General features: G+C 43.0%; 1 protein-coding gene and 1 non-coding gene across 2 annotated transcripts in view; one reads left to right on the plus strand and one right to left on the minus strand.

Moving 5' to 3' along the window:
- Nucleotides 1–3,276: 3,276 nt before the first annotated feature.
- Nucleotides 3,277–3,383, minus strand: LOC126023450 (U6 spliceosomal RNA). The gene has a single exon (XR_007500572.1). It is a non-coding gene; the product is annotated as a U6 spliceosomal RNA (small nuclear RNA).
- Nucleotides 3,384–14,166: 10,783 nt separating this feature from the next.
- Nucleotides 14,167–14,483, plus strand: part of UBE3A (ubiquitin protein ligase E3A) — a 51,462-nt gene continuing 51,145 nt past the window's right edge. The window contains 1 exon segment of the mRNA XM_049782722.1: nucleotides 14,167–14,288. Coding sequence (XP_049638679.1) covers nucleotides 14,269–14,288 — 20 coding nt within the window. The 5' untranslated portion in view covers nucleotides 14,167–14,268.

The raw sequence follows: 14,483 nt of genomic DNA on the forward strand, positions 1-14,483 counted from the left end.
CGCTCCTGGCAGGCTTGGGGGACCATACGGGATGCCAGAATTTGAACCACCATCCTTCTGCATCTAAGGGAAATGCCCTACCGCTGTGCTATTTCTCTGGCCCTCCCCCCCCCTTTTTTTTTTAATGAATCAACAGTAAGTACATGATACCATTTATTGGCCATATATTTTTTTAATTTCACCACATTTAACTTTATTTTTGTTTTATTTTGTTTGGGGGCCACATCCAGTGGTGCTCAGGGGTTACTCCTCGTTCTGTGCTCACAAATAATTCCTGGCAGGCTCAGGGGACCAAGTGGGATGGCGGGGATTGAAACTGGGTCTTCCCATGTCAGCCATGTGCAAGGCAAACACCCTACCACGTGCTATCACTCTGGCCCAGTTTTTAAGTCTCATCTATAGTATTTCATCTAAGTCAATCCTTTATTTATATTTATTTTATTTTAGGTTTGGGGTTAAACCCGGCACTGCTCGTGATTAGTCCTGGCTCTGTGCTCAGAAGGTACCCGTAGGGGGCCGGAGCAGTGGTGCGGAGCTGTAGGAAACTGCCTTGCCGCCACTAGCCTAGGACTGACCGTGGTTTGATCCCCTGGCGTCCTATATGGCTATATGGTCCTCCAAGCCAGGAGCAATTTCTGAGCACATAGCCAGGAGTAACCCTTAAGTGTCACTGGGTGTGGCCCAAAAAAAAAGGAAAAGAAAAGTACTTCTGGTAGGCATAGGGGACCATATGGGATGCCAGGGATCAAACCTTGGTTGGCCACATGCAAGGCAAACAAATGCCCTTCCCCTCCCTGTGTTATCACCTTGGGCCTCCAAGTGAATCTTTTAACATCCAAACCATAAGTCAGTCTTTTAACATCTAGCCTTTCTGGATGAAATCAATCAGATTGTTAAGTTTAAGGCCTGTTCGAGAACAAAATAAACCTATAGTATTTATTTATTTAAATACCTCTGTTTTAACATGAGATTTAGCTGGCATTTATTTATTGTTTGGTTATGTTTCATGGCTGTAAACTCCCTAAAAATAGGTTTAAGGGTTTGCAGGTTTAATGAACAGAAAAATCAAAAACCATGCTGCAGAGGTAGGAGACTAGCTGGCTTCAGAAGAGCCTGGGCTTGGCCTTGCTTCAGTTTTCTCACTGTATATGAACTGTATATGAACAGGCCACTCAACTCTGAATCTTAGTTCCTTCTGTTGAATGAATAAAGATTATACTTCCTTTGTTTCAGTAATTGTGGTTTCAGATATGACTCTTTTCCAAAAAATGATTAATAACTGACATCATTGACTTGTTCTGAAAAGCAAGTGGGTTAGTGACAGGTTGGTAATTGGAATAGTGGTATGTTTTCATGTTTTTGTTATTTCTTGCATTAACATTTTAATCTTTTGGTAGAAACGCTATGTTGGGAAAGAATTTGGTGTGTGCATTTAAATTTGTAAATGTCACTTGAATCATGGAAGCTCTTAGCAGTTACATGTTCCAGCTATGAACTGTGAAACATTACTCAGCATTATCCCCAAGTCAAATCCTGTTTGTAAGTTGCTCCACTTTGAACTTGTATAAATTTGATAAATGACAAGTGAATTGTAAAATTGACCTGCAAGGAAAGAGGTTTTAGCCTATTTGAACATTTCTGAAAGGACTTTTTAGGAAATCTGCTAGCATCACATGTGAGTCAGAAGGGAGCCCTGCGTAGCTAAGTCATATTAAACCATAGAGGAGGTAAACAAGCCCTGAACACTTATTCTACACAAAGGAGAAAATGAACTCATCGTGTTTTGAAGGGAGGGGGTGGCAGGGTATATCTGGATGTTGCTCATAGGCTACTACAAGTCCTTGGGGTATCTGCTGATGGTGCTCAGGGGACTGTGAGGATGGAACCTGGGTGGCCTGCATGCAGTTTGTGCTCAACCCTTGAGTTTCTTCCTCTTCAGTCCTAAAGACAAAATGAGGCTCTAGATGTAAATGCTCTTGAGTCTAGTACAGAGCCTTTATTGGTTTAAAAAAAAAAAAAAAGCAAGACATGAAAATGTCATTGGGTTTGTCTGTGTGCAGCCTTGTAGCTCTTTCTGTATTTCTTTCATATGTTCCATTTATAAGATGCCACTTTTCATACGGGGCACAGCTGAAGGAAGGTGCAGACCTAGTGCTGTTTATTCACACCCTTTTCCAGTAACTGACACCTGCCCAAAGGAATGAGTGCTTGACCCTTTCAGTCTTCTAATAGCCTTGAATGTGGGCAGGTGTCTACAGTTGTCCTTGTGTCCTGGAGTTACAATCTGAGTCGGCTTTGGGGTGATACATAAGAAATTCTGGGACCCGGAGAGATAGCACAGCGGCGTTTGCCTTGCAAGCAGCCGATCCAGGACCAAAGGTGGTTGCTTCGAATTCCGGTGTCCCGTAGGGTCCCCCATGCCTGCCAGGAGCTATTTCTGAGCAGACAGCCAGGAGTAACCCCTGAGCACCGCCGGGTGTGACCCAAAAACAAAACAAAACAAAAAAATTCTGAATGGCTAATCTCTTCAGAAATTAAATATACTGAGAATGTAGTCTCGGACCCTGAGTTACCGAGTCACTGTCATTCAGCCTGAGCAGTTTGCTATAGAAAGATGTCACATAGTTTCACCTCCTGTATATGCCTCAGGCCCCTCTAACGCTGCAGATTACCATTATAGGAAGTTCATCTCTTCATACTTCCAACAGCCATTTTTCTTTTTCTTCTCAGATAAGAAAATAATGATTTTGGAAGGGAAAAGATTAAATTTTCAACAGTGTGTTTAGTACTAAACTAATAGATTATAGGGAGAGATAAGTTGTTTTCATAAGCATAGTTTGGAATTTTCAGTAGGAATCTTTTGGTGCCCTTGTTAACTGTAAGGCATGCCATAAATCAGGATATTGTAGATTTTGCTAAATATTTAAAATTGGGGGAATTGAAAGTACATATTTAGAACATTTCGTGTATATGACTTGTATATTGATTGCTAAAGTCCTATTTCACACAAATGATAGTGTTAATATTGGTGATAGAACATGTGCTATTTTTTTTTTTTTTTATGTTTTTTGGGCCACACCCGGTGATGCTCAGGGGTTACTCTTGGCTATGCGCTCAGAAGTCGCTTCTGGCTTGGGAGACCATATGGGACGCCGGGGGATCGAACCGTGGTCCATCCTAGGCTAGCGTTGGCAGGCAGACACCTTACCTCTAGCGCCACCACGCCAGCCCCAACATGTGCTATTTTAGATCATCTAAACATATATGTGTTTTTTTTTTAATATGGAACGCTTCACGAATTTGCGTGTCATCCTTGCGCAGGGGCCATGCTAATCTTCTCTGTATCGTTCCAATTTTAGTATATGTGCTGCCGAAGCGAGCACTTAAACATATATGTTTTAAGAAATTATTCTTAACCAGAGTGATAGCACAGCTGAGGAGGACATATGCCTTGCCCTCAGGTTCAATCCCCATTCAATCTTCTACATCCCTTATAGTCCTGAGCACCGCTGTGTGTAGCCCAAAAATACGAAAACAAAACAAAAATTATTCCCTAAGCTATCAGCTTCACTTAATGCTTTGTTATACAGTTTCTTCAACTTTCGTTATTTTTGCGGTGCTAGGAATTGAACCCAGGACCTCACAGGTGCTGGCAAGGTTCTGTCCCTCAAGCACATCCCTGGGTTGATTTCTGCCCATTTGGTGTCTGTGACACATTGGTAAAGACAGTGTCTCGCCTCTTTCCTTCCTAAGTAGAAATTCTAGCTTCCTTGTGAGAGTTCTAGGAGGGGTGGGTGGGGCCTTTGGTAGGGGTGAGGCCATAGGACTGGATTAGTGACCCCAAAGACTCCTTACCTCTGCTGCTGTGGAAGGATGGCACGGCCAGAAGACAGAAGGCCCTGGAGCCTGGATGATGGTTCCACCAGACACACTGTAGTCTGTGGATCCCCTAGACTCGTGGACTTTGGAGACACAAATCTCTGTTGCTTATAAAGCTACCCAGTCTGTTATGTTGTTGCAGCAACCCAAATGGAAGCTAAGCTAAACATTATACAGTTCAAGAACAGTAGAAGCAGGGAGTCTCCTGTCGTGGTTCCTCCCAAATAGGGCTGGACTGGGCCTGTTTAGGTATTTGGTAAAAGTGGACTTAGCCTTCTGGTTAGAACTTCAGAAAATGAACCTGATTTTATTTTTGTGTTTCATACCCATAAAATTAGATTTGTGTTATATTACTACTTTGAACTAAATTAATGCTCAGAGGAATAATTTCAAATGATTAAAAAATTGAAAGTAAAATTTTAGGTGCACATTTCACCAGATAGGCTCAGGAAGTCAGTCTCCCTACCCCTCTGAAAATGTTTTCCTGCCAGGGAACAGGTTGCTTGCCACCTTAAGTTACTTATTTAAAATTTCTATTTGAGGATTCATGGTTGAAAGTATACTTTTACACAGAATTATCCCATTGCTGAAATGGCCAGAGTTCCCCCCAAACCCGCCACTGCTGTCCTCAGTCACTTCTGTCCTTCTCTTTCCACCTCAGCACTGCACTGTGGAGTCAGTCAAGGCTTGCTTGTCATGGAAAGTGTCCGCTCCTTCCCTTGTTTTGTTTCTTTACCTCCCTTATTTGATCCAGCAGTATTTGTCCTGCCTCTGCCACTGCTTAAAGTAAATCCCTTTAGATGTCACACACTGACCCAAAAGAAAGTTTCTCTCAACAGCCTACTAGGATTTCCTGTGTGTAGACACTGCCGACCATAGGGACCCCTGACATGTCCTGTGTATGTTGCATGTAAATTTTGATTGTTGTCACTCATGCAGAGAGCACAAATCTTAACAGACCTCAAGATCAAATAATTCCTTTCCTTTTGGATGAACATTGTATCAGGATAGTAGACATTTGGTTTTGTAGATGGGTTTTTATTTTAGTTTATTTTCTTCCACGTGGTGTTGAGCTTAAGCGCTACATGGGAAGTGGTCAGGGAGACTTGGAACTTTCTGTGTGGATAAACTGGGTCTGATCAGCAGCGGTCCCCTGGGCTCCAGAAGTTACGTGATGTCTAATCTGGTCACCTGGACAGTAGGCCACAGCCTGTTCTGTTTGGCTCTATTTAAGAGAGATGACCGTAAGGTCTTGTTTCTAGCCAACACCAGATTTTGAGAAATAAGGGCGATCATTTGTAAACTACTACTGGATTTTATCCAAGTGATCAAAATCTAATTGGCCTCAGTGCTATTTTAGTTTGTTGAATTTCAAAGGCTAAGGTGATTTACTGTTCCAGTCCTACTGTGTTAGCATTCCTTAGTTGCTTCATGGTGAGGCTTGGGTTGGGGATTGCCAGGGCCACACCTAGCAGTGCTATGCGAGGGACTCTCTTGGGCCTTCATTTTCTGTAAAGTGAGTGGTTTGGGGGAGGGAAAAAAGATAATGCAGAAATAATTTTCAGCTTGGAGACTAATGCATAGTAAAAACATTTTAATTATAAGTGATCTAAATGCTTTCATCCCAGATTTTTGCCAGCTTGGTCCTGTGGGAAACAGTATGAGCTTTACAAACTCACTTGTAGCAACTCTTACTTTTTTTCTTTATCCAGAATAATAACTGTCGTCAGGTTCTTGGGTTTCATATCCTTGATGTTTTTACTTTTAAGTATTTGTGATATCTATGCTATTGACTTGAGTATTATATATTATATATATATATTACAAAATGATAGATATCTTTGTCAGCTTGTTCTTTTAGGCTTAGGTTTTCTACTTTTGTTTAGTGTTTTTTGTTTGGGGGACCATCTTTGGCTGTGCTCAGGGCTTACTCCTGGCTTTGTGCTCAAGGATCACTCCTGATGTGGCTAAGGAACCATGTGGAATACCATGTGGAATACTGGGAATCAAACCCAGGCCAACTGTGCACATAAAGAGCCCTCCCTGATGTGCTCCAGCCCTTGCTTAGAATCTTTTGCAATGGGCACAATGAGGCACTTCGATCTAATTTTTTCTGTTTATCATTACCGGAGGTATCCACTGCACCGTATAAAATGTACACATCCTGCTCTTGAGGGACATTTTGAGGTGCTTGGGTTTGTACTGTTAGAAACTGTTGTCATCATTTTGCCTGTTTCTTTACAAAGATGCATAGTAAAATTTCTGGGAAGTGGATTGTTATATACTACATATCACTAAATTCTCATGTCTTAGATAGCAGCAGCATGAGAGCATTTATTTTTTGTGTGTGTGTGTGTGTGCCATAGTTTGTATTTGGGATTCTTAGGTTTAAAGTTTGCCCCCCCCCCCAACTGATGAATGTGAAATGATACATTTATACTTTACTTTTGGGAGGAATGGGGGGTGTCACATCCTGCTGTGCTCAGGGTGTACCCTCTTCTTGCCCTCAGGGATTGCTCACTCCTGGGTGATCTGCCTGGGGCAAGTCAGACCTTAACTGCTTTCATCTCCAGCTCCCTTTTTACTTTCTGTGAATTTTGTTTTCTGTGTGTTTGAAGTATTTTGTAGAAATCAGGATTGTCTTGAGCCTCAAATTTTCCTCTTCTGTAATAAATTAAAACCAGTTATAGAATTCCTTTGGGGATATTGATTGGGTTTTCATGCAATATATCTTAACTTAGGGAATTAATGATTTGTCTTCCCGTTTTCTTTTTTTTATTATTATTTTTATTTATTTATTTTTGTTGTTTTGGTTTTTGGGTCACACCCAGCAGCACTCAGGGTCTACTCCTGGCTCTATGCTCAGAAATCGCCCCTGGCAGGCGGGGGGGGGGGGGGGGGGGGAGGCGACGACCATATGGGATGCCGGGATTTGAACCAATGGCCTTCTGCATGAAAAGCAAACACCTTACCTCCATGCTATCTCTCCAGCCCCTGCCTTCCTGTTTTCTGATTTTTCTGTATTTTGCCATTTTAATAAGTATCTTTTGAGGAGGGCTTGGGGGACCACACCCTGTGATGCTCGGTTACTCCTGGCTACGTGTTCAGAAATTGCTCCTGGCTTGGGGGACCATATTGACACCGGGGGATCAAACTGCGGTATGTCCTCGGTTAGCGAAGCCAAGGCTCCGCGCCACTGCTCCGGCCCCAAATAAGTATCTCTTTATATACATCATTAAATTTGTACCTAGATACTTGGTTTTCTTTTTGCATGGTTAATAACTTGGTTTTTGGGCCACACCCGGCGGTGCTCAGGGGTCACTCCTGGCTGTCTGCTCAGAAGTAGCTCCTGGCAGGCACAGGAGACCATATGGGACACCGGGATTCGAACCAACCACCTTTGGTCCTGGATCGGCTGCTTGCAAGGCAAACGCCGCTGTGCTGTCTCTCTGGGCCCATACATTTTTCTATTTAAAATTATTCTGGCTTTCTGGTGCCTTTAGAATAAGATTCAGAACTTTTTGTTGATCTGCAAGGTTGCTCAATTCCTTCTGTTCAGAAATCTCAAAGTACTTGCCGCCTTTAAATTTTTTTTTAATTGTCCAGCTTCCTTCACATGTCAACATTTTGCCAGTGCATTTCAATATGTCTGGAGCACAATCAACTGTTTATCTTTGGTTTTGGGATCACTCAGCGATGCTCAGGGCTGACTCCTGGCTCTGCTTTCAGGAATTATTCCTGGTGGTACTGGGGGACATGACATATGGGATGCCAGGATCAATCCTGGTACCTCCTGAAAGACCACCACCCCTTATGCCACACTATCCAGCCCCCTTCAGTGTTGTTTATGTTCTTCAAGTTGGATAGGTGTGAGAACCACTATTTTCACAACTGCTAATGACTATTCCAAGGAAAATCCACTGTGTCTTTTTTGTGTGTGGTGCTGGGAAGCTAAAAGTTGCTCTAAGTTTTGGTTTAACTGTAGGTTGGAGGGGCTGGAGAGCACAGCGGTAGGGCCTTTGCTTTTGCATGCGGCCTACCTGGGAGGGACCCGGTTTGATTCCCAGCATCCCATATGGCCCCCCACCCTGCCAGGGGTGATACCTGAGTGCTGAGCCAGGAGTAACCCCTGAGCATTGCTGGGTGTGGCTCAAAACCAATCAATCAAGAAAGTTTTAAAAATTTTTTTAAGTTGGATACTTGAGGTAAATTGGGGCTGGGGATGTAGTTTTGTGGGGGAACATGAGGCCTTGGGTCCATCCCTGTCATATATAAAACATAAAATAGAATTGATATAAATAAGATAGGATTTGCTTTCAGAAATTCTCATAGAATCCAGAGGGTCAGGCTTTACACCTGAGCTAATTAACTTCTCAAGTATTGATTTTGATGGATTCCAGGGTTGTTCTTAGCAGTATGTAAATGACCCAGTATAGCCTGTCAGGCCATATACTTTAGAATCGCCACCTTTGTAGAAATCACACATTGTACCCTTTTGAAGTGGACAGATCAGTGGCTTTTGGTAAATTTGCTATACGGTGAATTTTGGTATCTTCATTTTTAACAGGTGGGCTGTTTCCTCACAGCCAACCTTCATTACTACCTTCCCTCCCTTCTTCTTTCCTCTTTACCTTCCTTCCGGCCTTCCTTCCTCCTTACCTCCCTTTTCTCCTTCCTTTCCTCCCTCCCTCCAATAGAAGATAAAGGGAGAAATACTGAGGGTTTTGCCTTTACCACTAAGAATACACTTAACGTTTCTTTTCAACACAACACTTAATATTTGTATCCCATCTTGTGCCTGCATAAGTACAATTTTATCATATAAATCTATAGAGGTGTGTGTGAGGGAGAGAAGAAAATAATGAGGCCAAAAATATGAAATTTGGTCTTTCAAGCTTTAGTTGTAGGCCCACTTATACTGGCAGCTATGCTGTGGCAGGCCTGGGAGATGAAAGCATTTCTATTGAAGGGTGGGAAGTTAATCTAATCTTGGGGTCTGGGGTGTCTTGAGTGGCCATGAATCTGGTACAGTGATTTTTGCCTTTAAAATTGAAGGCCCTTGGCCGGAGAGATAGCATGGAGGTAGGGCATCTACCTTGCATGCAGAAGGACAGTGGTTCAAATCCCAGTATCCCGTATGGTCCCCTGAGCCTGCCAGGAGCAATTTCTGACCATAGAGCCAGGAGTAACCCCTGAGCGCTGCCACTGCCTGCTGGGTGTGACCCAAAAACCAAAAAACAAAATAAAAGAAAAGATTGATGGCCCTGCCTTAGACTTTGTAAAAGGTGCTTATTTTCCATTTGTTTTGCTTTGGTGCCACCCTGAGGCAATCGGGGCTTCCTACTTGATCTGTGCTCAGGAGTCAGAGCTGGAGGTGATCAGGTACCCTTTGCTGTGCTCAGAACTGAGCTGGGGTCACTGTCATACCTGGTTCTCCAGCCTCAGCAGTCTTGGCTCTAATCACTAATAGACAGGCTTTGAGAGTCAGCTACTAGGAAACATTCTTCATATGTAATCTTTGAAATGAACTTTCGTTATTGGCATGGGATATTTATATCTATATATCTATATGTGTATATATATGTGTGTGTATATATATATATATATAGAGAGAGAGAGAGAGATATTTATCTGAGTGTTCATGTAGAAGGAAGCATACCCTTTTTGCCCATGAACTGAGTTTGTCGCACGCCACAGATTTTTTTTTTTTGGGGGGGGGGTCACACCCGGCAACACTCAGGGATTACTCCTGGCTCTACACTTTGAAATAGCTCCTGGCAGGCTTGGGGGACCATATGGGATGCTGGGATTTGAACCACTGACCTTCTGCATGCAAGGCAAATGCTTTACCTCCATGCTATCTCTCCAGCCCCAGGCCACAGATCTTGATACAGTAATTCTCTTTGAGGAGGAGGTATGGTGTCCAGTAAGCGTGTTTCACTTTACTGTCAGATTGTAAATCCTGCTGTGAACACTTGACAACCAAGAACATTGACAGGAAAACACAAATAATGAGACTATAGAGGTATATATATATAGATATAGGTATTCAAATAAAAATTATTTCATAGTATTACTATGAATTTCTTTGGGGGGGGGGTGTTAACATCCAGCAGTGCTCGGGGATCATTCCTCCTGGGGGTGGGAGATGAGGGAAATGGAGGACATTGGTGGTGGGAAAGTTGCATTGGTAAAGGGGGAGTGTACATTTGAAAATAACTACGAATATGCATGTACCATGGTGCTTTAAATAAATTATTAAAAACAAAACAAAGAATCAGATGCTTGAATTGATTTGGATGTCCTCTGATAATAAACTAACATAGAATTGGAGAAAAAAGTTATTCATGAATTAATGAAAAAAAAAGGGGGGAGGGTCTCTCTGGCTCTGTATTCAGGATTCATTCCTGGTGGTGCTCAGGGGACCATACTGGATGCCAGGGACCTGAGTCAGCCTTGTGTAAGGCAAATGTCCTGCCCACTGTGCTATTGCTCTGGTCCCAGAAAGCAATGGATTCTAAGTGTCCAAAGAAGCAAAATCATCGAAACAAACAGAAGTGGCCAGTATGGGCTTAACTACGGTCCTTCTGCTTTGGACAGTGGGACTGACTGCTTCCATGAATGATCTGTCTTTCATGGGTCTGAGAATCCTTTTTGCTCGCAATTTGTGTCCCTTTCTAAGAAAGTGTCTTACTCTGCCCCAGATTAACAGAATTCTACATATATACAACATTTTGTGTTTTTTTTTCTCAACACTCATCCTGGACATTTAGTTTTGATGATTTGCTTGTGCCCACAACTGCCAGATTCATATGAAAAGGTGAAATGTTGTAGGTAGTAGAGGGTCTAGGTGAAAACTGTGTAGGGTGTGTTCAGCACTTTATGAGGTAGGGAGGGTGTAGGGCCACATTTCAGGGAGTTCAGGTAACTATGAGCTGATGTCACTGCTGCTGAAATTGCCCACCAAAGCCCCCTCCCTGGGCCCAGCTGTGGACATATAATTTGGGATGCCTGTCAGCAGAGAAAATGAGTTTGTTCTTGTAATCCAATAAGGGGTACCAAAGCTTTTTTTAAAAGCTTGATTGATTGATTTTTTTTGGGGGGGGGCCACACCCGTTGGGTGCCCTGGGTTTACTCCTGGCTCTGCACTCAGAAATTGGCTGCATGCAAGGCAGATGCCCTACCACTGTGCTATCTCTCGGGTTCTGGGACTAAACCTTCTAATCTACAAGTTGATCCAGTTGTTCTATATAAAAAGAATTGAGTGAGGTGTTTTAGGTTTTAGGTTAAAAAATCTGTAACCCCTGACTTTAGATTGCACCAGCTCCTCAGAAGTTTGGTGAAATGCAGTACGTTTCTATTTTGTATTGGGATTCAAAATGCTGGTCTCTTTCCCTCTGGTTCAGGTGACTGCAAGCGACTGAGAAATTTGATTGCCTGTCATGTGCAGATCATTGTGATAGGTGCTATAGAACTATGGTAGTTTCAAAAGGGGTAGCTAAAAGGGAGATTTCTCAAAGATTTTTAGAAGTTAGTGAGAAACCATAATGTGTGTCAGGAAAGGGGTACGCTGACCGTAGGCTGTATTTAAGGTGGTCATGACTTACAGGATTCTCTAGGATCTGACTGCCCAGCACTGTTCCATTCAGCTTCTGTGTTGGCTCTCTTTACCTGTGGGGAAAATGAGGCTCAAGGAAATTGAGTTCAGTAACCAGCCCAGGGTTTCTCGCTACTTGGTGAGCCAACTGGAACTTGAAACTGGGCTCTTCTCTGGGCTCACTTGAAGAGGGATTGGAGGAGGCTTTGGACCCAGGCATGGTTAAAAGTCTTTTTTTTTTTTTTTTTTTTCCCCACAAAGGAATTGATGAGTGCATTTGAGAGGAATTGAGCCAAGACCTCTTGGGTCAGGGACACAGCACCCCCAAGGCTCCCCGTCACTTGTACTGAGTGTGTCACTGAAGACCATGGGATAGTGCCAGGTGGTCTGGTGATACCAGTGCTGCTGAGCTTGGACATCAGTGGCCAACCACTGAATCATCTGGCCTAGTTGGCCAGGTAGCAGGAGTGGCCAGAACCCAGGTTCCCAAGTGCACCCCTCCCCCAAGAAAAAGTTACCACAACCAGTACACAAGCACATGCACACACATACACAAAAAAACTGGTAGTGGGGCCGGGCGGTGGCGCTAAAGGTAAGGTGCCTGCCTTGCCTGCGCTAGCCTTGGACGGACCGCGGTTCTATCCCCCGGTGTCCCATATGGTCCCCCAAGCCAGGAGCATCTTCTGAGCATATAGCCAGGAGTAACCCCTGAGCGTTACGGGTGTGGCCCAAAAACAAAAAAAAAAAAAAAAAAAAAAAACTGGTAGTGACTGATCTGTCATAGGCTGGTTGTAAAGTGAGACTTGGAATTTCCAAATCAACAGACTGAATTCTGTGAGTACCTGAGAAAGGACTAGGTTGTGACCACATCTTTCCTGTAGAAGTTGCCTCGTATTCCTCCTATTCCTCATGTGACTTGAGGAATGTTCTTGGTTCTTACTTGGAGGTTGGATGGTGTGTGTCCATGTGGATATTTTTTCCCCTTCCCATTGCTGGGCTCCACATTTAATGGATTCAAATGACTGTTAAGGGGTCAGCATCTCTAACCTATCCCCTCAGAAAATTTGTAAAAGTGAATTATTCCTCCCACATATTAAAGTGTTAGGAATATAAATTCAGAGTTGTGCAGGTATGAGTTAAACACTGATGTACGTCCTTTGGGGGTTTTCAGAGAACCTTGCTATTTTTATTAGATTCAGGTCCTCTTCATCTGTTGGTTGTGGTGGGTGGATTGGATTACACCAGTGGTGCTCAGGACTTAACTCCTGGCCCTGTGCTCAGGGACCATATGGTGTCAGGCATCAAGCCTGGGTGAGCTAAGCATAGGTCAGGCCCATGCCTTAACCCCTGGACTCTCCTCATCCTGTTTGTTGTCACTTTGAAGGTGATGGCTGATTAGGCCTTACCCCCTTCCTAATCTTCTCACTTAGTGTACTTCATATTCACTGAACAAGCCATTTGGGAGGGAAATCATCAGTAAGAAACTAGTGCTGAGGGGCCAGAGAGATAGCATGGAGGTAGGGTGTTTGCTTTGCATGCAGAAGAACGATAGTTCGGATCTCGGCATCCCATATGGTCCCCCGAGCCTGCCAGGAGCGATTTCTGAGCGTAGAGCCAGGAGTACCTCCTGAGTGCTGCCTGGTGTGACCCAAAAACCAAAATAATAATAATAATAATAATAAAATAAAAAATATGTAAATTGTTATTTAAAAAAAAGAAATTAGAGCTGAGCCTTGAACGACAGGTTTGGTTGAGCAGTGTGGACCCAGGCATGCTTGATTTTTTTTTTTTCTTTTCTTTCTGTTCCTGGACTCTTTCTTAGAGTCAGCTGACTGAAGGGGTCAACATCCCTCACCCCTTCCTTCTTCAAGGCCAGCTGCAATTCATGTCTGAAATTTCAGATGTCTTACTTTACTACTACTACAATTGTTTTTAGAATGTCTGATAAATCTGATCCCTGGTGATTAGGAAAGTTCTGTTGGTGCTGAGTAAGGGTGGGGGGCAGTGGGGCTGTGTGTCAGAAGATAACTGGATATGAGAGGAGAAAAGGTTTTCATTTTGCCATTCTCACACACAACTGAATCTCCGTGGGTTTGTGGCTTAGAAAGAGTAGAGGACATTTTTAGAAAATATCCACGAGGTTTTGGCTGAGTAAACAACCTGCATAATGAAGAAAAGTGCATTTGTGTGCAAAACAATTGGAGTATTTGACTTCTATGAATTCCTGTGCCTATTAGTCCTAGTTCAAAACTATTTAGTCTAATAGTAGGAGTCTCAGTTCCTATGCTAAGATGTTTATCACTGTTGGTATATTTGATTTATCACTATTGATACTTTAAAGCCCAAAGCTGGTTCTAGTTTTAGTACAGTTGCGGAATCTTGGTTGGCCAAGTTCATTGTTTACTCCAAAGTCACTTCACATCCTTATTTGTTGATGCTATTGCCCTGGCACTGATTGAGGTAGAATTGAGAAACTCCAGCAAGACCCCATTGACCAAGTTCTATCAGAGTCTGTAAAAGCACAAGGAGTCCTCACCCAACTGCTCTGGTGAAGGTAGGAACAGTGCCCCACTTCTGTCAGTGTGGGTCCCTCCTCGGTGAATGTTGCATGGACCCTGATTCAAAGCTTTTAAGATGACTTCGTGAATGGTGAATTAAAGTGTTCTAACTTAATTTTTGTTTAATTTATTAGAGTTTTTAAACCTACGCTCAGATCCAGTTAGCAGCTAGACTGGTGTGACAACCTGTTTTTAATCAGTGACTCAAAGCTGTGATCACCCTGATGTCACCGAATGGCCACAACTTGTAAAAGGTAATTCTGAATGTTGTTTTACAGCCTGTAAAAGGCTGTTGTTGTAAAGTAAAATACATGCTGTGAAATTAAAAAAATATATATGTGTGTGTAGTTGGCATGAATACTTCTGAGAACAGGGAACTTAGAAGTTGACCTGTTTGACCATTCTCTCTCTCCTTCTCTCTCCCTCCCCTAAAACATTTGCTGCTTTAT

Source organism: Suncus etruscus, chromosome 11 (genome assembly GCF_024139225.1).
Source record: "Suncus etruscus isolate mSunEtr1 chromosome 11, mSunEtr1.pri.cur, whole genome shotgun sequence".
NCBI lineage: Eukaryota > Metazoa > Chordata > Mammalia > Eulipotyphla > Soricidae > Suncus > Suncus etruscus.